The sequence below is a fragment of the Helianthus annuus genome, chromosome 7, assembly GCF_002127325.2.
Source record: "Helianthus annuus cultivar XRQ/B chromosome 7, HanXRQr2.0-SUNRISE, whole genome shotgun sequence".
Classification (NCBI taxonomy): domain Eukaryota; kingdom Viridiplantae; phylum Streptophyta; class Magnoliopsida; order Asterales; family Asteraceae; genus Helianthus; species Helianthus annuus.
The window spans coordinates 106,803,154-106,812,305 of NC_035439.2; the positions used below are offsets into that span (position 1 = coordinate 106,803,154).

At 32.9% G+C, this 9,152-nt stretch overlaps 1 protein-coding gene across 1 annotated transcript; it reads left to right on the forward strand.

Moving 5' to 3' along the window:
- Positions 1-397: 397 nt before the first annotated feature.
- LOC110943448 (AP2-like ethylene-responsive transcription factor TOE3) lies at positions 398-4,155 on the forward strand. The gene is made up of 10 exons (XM_022185201.2): positions 398-1,091; positions 1,321-1,346; positions 1,468-1,498; positions 1,604-1,643; positions 1,818-1,865; positions 2,126-2,271; positions 2,708-2,752; positions 2,863-2,954; positions 3,221-3,387; positions 3,565-4,155. Exons 1-10 carry the CDS (start codon positions 568-570, stop codon positions 3,910-3,912), a joined length of 1,467 nt encoding a protein of 488 aa, XP_022040893.1. The 5' UTR covers positions 398-567; the 3' UTR covers positions 3,913-4,155.
- Positions 4,156-9,152: the final 4,997 nt, after the last annotated feature.

The following is a 9,152-nucleotide window of genomic DNA, read 5'->3' on the forward strand; positions in this document are numbered from 1 at the left end:
TTTTTTGATTTTTTGCTTAAAAAAACGCCCCATGTAATGGTACATGGGCGTTTTCAAGCGTTTTTTTTGAATTTTTTTTAAAAAAAACGCCCCATTACACAGGGTCTTAAAGTAACTCCTTTACATTTCTTTCCAACATACTACCCCACTTTACCTTTTTTTTTTCGATTTCATTAACGTCGGAGAGTTATGTAAGAAAGATATCTCTCTCTCCTCCCTATACACACACATGTCAAGTGTGCGTTTCGTTCGTGTGAACCAAGATATTATTATAGGCCAAAGCAGGTAGATATGAGATATCTAATAGGGTTAATCAAGCACCACCTTTCATAACAAATATAAAACCATATATACATATAGAGAGAGAGAGAGTTGAACCAGAGATATATTTACCAATACAAGATCTACCAACAGAACCTAAAAACATCCCCACCTACCCTTCACTACAATAACCCCACATCAGCAATATATTACACCTCTATATATATCTATATCTATCTCTCTATCTATCTATATATATGCATAGACACACAGCTCTAGATAGAGAGAAAGAGAACTGTTTTCTTGATGTTGAACACACAAATAATGTGGGATCTAAACGGGTCACCCGAAGCAGCTGAGGAACACAACAACAAAGGTAAGCAAGCCGTATCTAATTCCAGTTCGTCTGTCATGTTCGTTGACCACGACGACTTTTCCGACCAAGATGATCAAGATTCCGACAAGAGTATGTCTACAAACCCTACATCCACCGGTGATAACCGGTTGTTTGGGTTCAACATGACCGACAACTCATCCTGGGCCTCCAACCCGCCGGTCACTCATCAGTTTTTCCCGTTGGATGGTTCTGAAGTAGGCCCCACCACGTCCGTTGGACCGGCCATGACGTCATTTCCAACGTCTAACTGGGTTGGTGTCAAATTTTCCAACCAAACTACGTCCGATTCTCCATATTTTGGTGTCACCGGAAAGGTTGTTAATGATGTTGCTCAACCGATCAAGAAAAGCCGGCGTGGACCCCGGTCTAGAAGCTCTCAGTACCGGGGTGTTACCTTTTACCGGCGAACCGGCCGGTGGGAATCACACATATGGTTCGTTTTCTTTGTTTTCCTCATTTTTTTTTTCTCAATTTTCTTCTGTTCCCGATGCATCATCGTTATTACAGTATTATGTTATTAAAAAAAACTTAGAAAAGAATTGTATTATTATTGGCTTCTTTCTTCTTCTTTTTTTTTTTTTTTTTTTTTTTTTTTTTGTAAGAGTAACCCCTATTTTCTGAATAATCTTTGATTCTAATTAAATTAAGTTTTTGTGATTCAGGGATTGTAGGAAACAGGTGTATCTTGGTATGCTACATTTTCATTTTCTTTTTAGTTAAATTGTTTTATGTATTTTCAAGAGTATATGTATATACAAGTTAAGATATTAATGATGTTAATTTTGGTATCTTTTTGGCTATAACAATAGGTGGATTTGACACTGCACATGCAGCTGCACGGTGAGCACAAAATAAACTTAACTAAATTCTGTTGGAAAAAATGAAATGAGGAAAAAAATAAATTTACTTAAAGATCATATGTATGATGTGTCCCTACGGATGCAGTGCTTATGATAGGGCAGCAATTAAGTTTCGGGGTGTGCAGGCTCAGTGGTGGATCCAGAAATTTGTTTCACCGGGTTCCTTTTTGTAGATTTTCACGAATTCTCACTATTCTTTTTTAAATCATATAAAATTTCCACTATTTTTTTCTTTTTTTTTTCAAACCGAGGGGGTTCCCGGGAACCCCCAAAACACCCCTGGATCCGCCACTGTGCAGGCTGACATAAACTTCAATCTTGAAGACTATGAAGATGACCTAAAACAGGTGTGTGTTTTCAGTGTGTGTTCCTAGTGTTTTTGTGAGTTTATTTAGAAGTGGATAAAAAAGGGTGTGTTTTTTTCTCTTCTTCTTTTTTTTCTTTTAAAAAATAGATTTCACCTTATCTTGAATAGTGGTGTTGCAGCCTTATCTTGAAACACCTTTACATTTGTGTTGTGTTTCAAGAAAAAAAACACAAATACCCTAGATTCTAGCATGTTAGGTTTTGTTTTTGTTTTTGGTGATATATTGTTTTGAAACAACAGATGAGCAGTTTATCAAAGGAAGAGTTTGTGCATGTACTTCGTAGACAAAGTACCGGTTTTCCTCGAGGCAGTTCCAAATATCGCGGAGTTACTTTGCATAAATGTGGTCGATGGGAGGCTCGAATGGGCCAGTTCTTGGGGAAAAAGTAAGGTCTTAATTTTTTTGGATACAACGTTCGGAAAATGTTATAAATAGCAAAAAAAGATAATCCCTTGGCATATTCTATAAGGGCGACAAAGCAGCCAAACAAGAGAACCGCAACAAATCAACATAAATCCAAACAAGAACATGTAAAAAGGACAAAATAAAAAAGATCGATTAAGACCTCGCATAATGTATAAACCGTTTTGTACCTGTATCATCCTAGTGAAGGTCCTCTTTTAAGCTTTATATTTTGAGTATGTGTTGTCTTGGGTTTCTAAAAAATAACCTACTTTTTATTTAGATTTAGGTGGGTAGAATATCTTTCAAGTTATCCCAAGATCAAGAAATAGGACACTTTGGAACTATATTGTTTTTGCCTTTTTTGGGTTTGCTCAATTAATAATGGCATGTGACAAATTTAGGTTATTTTATCACAGGTATGTGTATTTGGGTCTTTTTGACACTGAAGTTGAAGCTGCCAGGTAATTGTCGGTTTTCTAGAGGGACCTTCACTGTCAAATTACAATGTTCAAGGGGTTTAACTAGAAATATAATATTTTTACTTTTTTCTTATTTTTTAAAAACCTTCTAGGGCATATGATAAAGCTGCAATTAAATGCAATGGGAAGGATGCTATTACAAATTTTGATCCGAAGATTTATGAAAATGAGTTCAACTCCACTGGTAACATATATTTTCTGTTTGTTACATTTGTATTTATTTTATTCAAGCTTTTACACAGTTTTATTAGCTGAAAAAACAAAAATAATTTACAGAATTTCTGTTAATAGTTGTTAAAAAAATATGTGAAGATTTTTATCACAAAAACTTGAATAAACATGTAAAAGAGGAAACCAAAAAAAATTCTAAATTTATATATATTGTTTTTACCGACTAACTTACACACCTTCTGATCGTACTTACATATGATTTAATTTTTTCCTTCTCAGAATGTTCGAATAACGCCACCACTACATCATCGGATCATAATCTTGATTTGAGCTTAGGGGGGAATTCCACCTCAAATAAGCCACAAACCATTGAATTCGGAAATGAGTGCCATATTCAATCGACACATTCTTCAAACTCGATCCAGTTCGGATTTAGTTCACCACCGGTATATGTTTTTCTTTTGACTACTTGTAAAAAAAAATACAATTAATCCTGTTAGAAATTTCGACATAAAACATTTTAGCTATAATTTACAAAGTTTATTAACTAACTGTTCACTATTATGTCACATATATTTTGTTGCATCTTAACCTTATATCTTTACGTTTATTTTCACAAAAAGGCATATGGGTCAGGCTGGTTTGATGGAGGGAGAAGAGAAGGGTATAATGAAGCCGAGACGATCCGGCTTCTGAGCCAGACCCACCTACAGTCTCCTTCTGCACCTTTTAGGGGTAACAATGAAGCGCGTGCATACGGGCATTTTATGCAGCCCAATGACCCAGCCACGCTTCATACGTTCTACCCGAACGCTATCAACCCACCGAGCCATCAAATGTACGCAAACAGCAGCACCGCACACGATGGAGGACGAGGAATTGATCCATCCCTACACCAAATGTATGCAAATAGTGCGGCAGCATCATCAGGATTCCCACAGCAAAGATTTAACATCAGACACCCCCCTTAAAAAACACTCACAACAATTGGGTCCACGTACAGCACAACAAAACCTAGTCACCACATTTTGTGTTAAATGATGTTTCTTTGTTTTGTTTGACCAAGAAAGAGTCAATGTCATTGGTTTTAAATATCTAGCACAACTAAACATACAGTTGACTTTGACCCTGAAGATCAATGATTTTGGTGTTCTTGAGTTATATATGCAAGTCAAATTAATTAAAGGAATGAAGACTTTCCTTATCATTGATTATTTATTATTATTTGTTTTTTGCCTTTTATTTGAGTAGATGGTTGTAGAAAAACAATTTCATGTATTAAAAACTTAATTGGTAGATTTTTTTGTGAACGAAATAGAAAAACTATTTATTTACTTTAGGGTTTATTAGCGCACTAGGTGGTAACATTAGCAACCGAAAGTAAATCTGCCGCTAAGTTAAAAAAAAAAAAATTTAAAAACAAATTAGTAAAAAATCAATCGGTAATACGTTTTAGTAGAAATTAAATAAAAAATACTTAGAAAGATAAGTCTGCTGTAAACCTAAAAAAGTTTTAAACTTATATATTGTTTAAAAAAAAAAAGAAAGAAAGAAAATTAAGAAAAAAATGGTCAAAAACCGTTGTAAAAGTTTTTATAAAAAAAAATATATCAAAATAGATAATAAAAAATGGTCTAAAAAATAGTTTCAAAATTTTTAAACTTTCTATAAATTGTTCTTTAAAGAAAAAAACAATCTGGTCGTATAAATTATAAAATGTTAAAAGAATGACACTTGGCCCGGTTATAAAGTTTCTTAAAAATAAAATAAAATAAATTATCTTTAATTGGCCGCAAAAACGTTTTCAAATGTTAAAAACAAAATGATTCCCGCAAAATAGTCGTGATTACTGTTTAGAAAAAAAGATTAACAAAGAGTTAAAGCCTGGATTCCTCAAATGTGTAAGTATGAAACAAATCAAGAGGAAATAAAAGCATGGTGAATGCTAGAGTTTGGATCAAGGATAAAATGTGTATAATTCGTAACCCAAACTTGTTAGAGAACATAATACACATCCTTATAGTGTAAAAAGGGGTATACACATGTTTTCACGCTAGATAACGTAACACACATCCTTATAGTATAAAAAAGGGGTATACACATGTTTTCACTCTGTAAATAATTAGATTTTTTACTGTGTAAATAAATAAAAAAGGGGTATACACATGTTTTCACTCTGTAAATAATTAGATTTTTCACTGTGTAAATAATTAGATAAACGCACTGTGGAAACATGAGCGGACCTAACCTTTGGCCAGGGTAGGCGGCCGTACCCCTTGAGAAAAAAATATAGTGTATATTTTAGATAAAAAAACCCGACCATACCCGTAGCAAATAATTTCTGAGGCCGCTACTATGTGTAAATGGGCTTTATTACACATTGAGTACCACATGTAAAAGTTTCTTTTATGATAAAATATCAATACACTAATAAACTCAAAAGGGAATAAAACTCTTAATTTTATTATAAAAAAATAAAAAAAGTGAATTTAAAATTTTGTTTGAAACTAAAATTAAATATCTCTTATAAAAATGTTAATAAAAGACGCTATTATTTTACCTTATATAAATTTGCCCCATCCAAAGCATTCCTAATTCTTTTTTGAAACGAACATGTTACATGAACGTCCTAGTTTTATTTCTTCGCCAAAAATCATAAATGCATGACATTAAGCATACGACTAAAGGTTTTTTTAGATACACTCACACTATATATATGTGATCAATTCCGCTTAAAGCGAAATCATCTTTTACTGATCGAGCTTGTTTATATTGTTTAACCTCACCATTTTAAAAATATTTGAATAAAACAATCAACATCATATAAAAATATAAGTATGAATCAGCACTAATCTAACTATGAACACCCTAGAATGTACTGCATTAGTTCAGCATTAAAAATGAAGTTATGTAATATGTACCACACTTTAGGAACCAATATTTGTACCTAATAGTGATTACAATTATAAGACATCAAGACAGAAAATCGAAAATTAGGAAATAAGATTACTTTCCTTTGTATAACAGTAACACCGTACATAGACATTCTTTATATATATATATATATATATATATATATATATATATATATATATATAGGGAGGAGCTCATGCGAGAACCACCCTTATTGTGAGAACCTTGAGAACCAATGTGAACACAACCTAAAATAGCTAAAAAACCTAAAAAAAACCTAAAAAAACCTAACCCCCAACCCCCCCCCCCAAAAAAAACCTAACCCCCCCCCCCAAGCTAAAAAACCTAAAAAAACCTAAAAAAAACCTAACCCCCCCCCCCCCCCCCAAAAACCTAAACCCCCCCCCCCCAAGCTAAAAAAAACCTAAAAAAAACTAAAAAAAACCTAACCCCACCCCCCCCCCCCCAAAAAACCTAAACCCCCTCCCCCACCCCCCAAAAACCTAACCCCCCCCCCCCCCACCCAAGCTAAAATGCTAAAAACTAAACCCCCAAAAAACCTAAAAAAATCTAAAAAAAATCTAAAAAAATCAAAAAAAAAAATCTAAAAATTTTTTTTGATTTTTTTAATATTGTTTAGGTTAAAATCGCTACTTTTCGAAGCAAAAAAAAAAAAAAAAAATTTTAAAAAAAAAAAATAAAAAAAAAATTTTTTTTTTTTTTATTCGAAAAGTAGCGATTTTAACCTAAAAAATATTAAAAAAATCAAAAAAAAAATTTTTATGTGATTTTTAGCTATTTTTAGGCATTTTTGGTGTGTTCACATTGGTTCTCGCGATTCTCACAATAAGAGGTGGTTCTCGCATGATCTTCTCTCTATATATATATATAATTTATTATTTGATCTTCAGACATAAGATGCAATTTTCGTCATCTGGGTTGTCATCAATCTTATAATTAACTAATTTCTAATTAATAAACTACTCAATGAACGCATATAGTATTAATATACCTCTCAAACCTTAATCATCAAAAGATGTCGTTCTCTTTGATGTCCATATCTATACTATTTACTGTCAACCCATTTGTTGTTTTGGGGAATTTATTCCCTTCCAGTACCTTCGAAAATATAATAAACTATACATATATTAATGCTCGCTAGGCAACAATTCATACTTTGTATTTTAATCACTTATTGATCATGGATGACAATAGGAAAGGAGTACTTATCTTAAATTTTAATTGGAAAAGTCGACTAATTAGAAAAAGCATTTTTACTGGCGAATTAAAAGAAATAAAATAAAATTGTAATGATGGTTGGTAATCAGTTGGTGACCGTTTACGGATTTACTGACAATTAAACATTAATAAAAATACATTTTTAATGTGTTGGTAATACAAATAAAGAGGGTAATAATTTGAGAATAAAATTAACCTATATATTAATTAATTAATTATTAATTATTATTATTATTATTATTATTATTATTATTATTATTAATTAATTAATTAATTAATTTTCAAATTTCAAATGAAATGAATAGTGATTCATCACATGTATCATACTTTTTTACTATTGGGTCCTAATATTAATACATGCTAAAATCTTATTTAAACATGGTGTATACGGGCCGTATACAGTTATACGGCCCGTATATAATAAAATAAAACTAACAAAGTGTGTAATATTAATTTTCAAATGAAATGAATAGTGATTCATCCACATGTATCATACTTTTTTACTATTGGGTCCTAATATTAATACATGCTAAAATCTTATTTACACATACGGGTCGTATACAGTTATACGGCCCGTCTATAATAAAATAAAACTAACAAAGAGTGTGCCTTCAGACTTTGTCAGTTTTTTTTCATTCCATACGGCCGTATAACTGTATACGGCTCGTATACACCATGTGTAAATAATTTGCCTGGTCGTATACAATGGATACGAATAATTTATACGGGCCGTATACAGTTATACGGCCCGTATGAAAAGAAATTAGATTTTACCCAAAGTATTTAATGGATTTAAGGTGTCAATCACACGATACATTTTACAGTCGTTAGGTGGTCAAAGCTTTCTAAAAGTAGAAAAAAATAAAACTTTAACAAGTAACAAAGACTGAAAAACAAAAAAAAAACGTGTCGTATGACTGTAATAAAAAGGAAGGGTGAGGCATTTGATGAGAGTTGTAAGGAGAAGCGTTTTAATCACTTGTTTTCAACGGGGATGTAATGCAATGATTGCACAGGGTGATATGAACCCAAACCAACTGCTTTGTCTTGAGTCGTCGGGAAAACTTTTCCTCAGGGGAGGGTGAGTAGTATGAGTCTGAGTCCATTTATGGTTCGTGAATATTTCAAGGTGTTAAGTGATGGACAATTGGTTAAAAGATGTAGAAGATTTTGTTGGTTTGTTTCCAAGTAGGGTTTAGAATATTTGAAGTATTTGGTTCAATACCAACTCTTCTGAAAGACAAGAATACAACGTTCATGTATCACAAGGAATGACGGATCTAAGGCATAGAACCTGATTTAGATACACAAATTCATCACCGGTTTCTACAGCACAAGCACATACACAGTTTGTTGGAAGAACCTTACACGTCTTCTGCTAGTTACTCTTTTCTTCGATTTCAACAAATCTTTCAAGGTCTTAAGTGATGGACAATTGGTTAAAAGATGTAGAAGAGTTTGTGTAGAGATCTTTACGTACAAATTTGCATCATCCTTACGGTTACAAATGAAGTATTAAAAGATGTTAGTTTCTTGACAATATGGTTTCTCGACAAATGAAGTAGTATCTGTCATTGCTGCCTCTTCGGTTGGTAAAAGACATAGGATGGTTTCTAATACAGGCTCTTTTAGAGAAGCGTTGGGATTCAAGGGTTTATGAGTAAAAGATGTTAGTTTCTTGACAATATGGTTTCTCGACAAATGAAGTATTATCTGTCCTTGCTGCCTCTTCGGTTGGTAAAAGACATAGGATGGTTTCTAATACAGGCTCTTTGTCAGTTGTGGTTGATTTACAGAACGATCCTTGACTTGAATTTGTGGATTTCGGTTGGATCAGAAAAACTTAAAAAGAGAATCAACTAAAAAAGTACAATTGATTACTCGGTCGAATAACCGGTCCGTTAAAGTTGAGCTTCCTGATGCAACTTTCACAGTGGTACCAATGTCCTACTACTACAATCCTTCCAACGCCTGATTTCGATACAACCCTCGATGTTGATGAGTGAAAGAGTTAACATTCTGATTTAGATTCAGGAAGCAGATGTTGATGAGTGAAACA

Excerpts from the sequence above, each read along its gene's own strand:
- LOC110943448 (XM_022185201.2), top strand. The coding sequence starts at position 568 with ATGTTGAACACACAAATAATGTGGGATCTAAACGGGTCACCCGAAGCA. Across the intron at positions 1,499-1,603 it reads ACTGCACATGCAGCTGCACG|TGCTTATGATAGGGCAGCAA; the intron begins GTGAGCACAAAA and ends CTACGGATGCAG. Across the intron at positions 1,644-1,817 it reads TTAAGTTTCGGGGTGTGCAG|GCTGACATAAACTTCAATCT; the intron begins GCTCAGTGGTGG and ends GCCACTGTGCAG.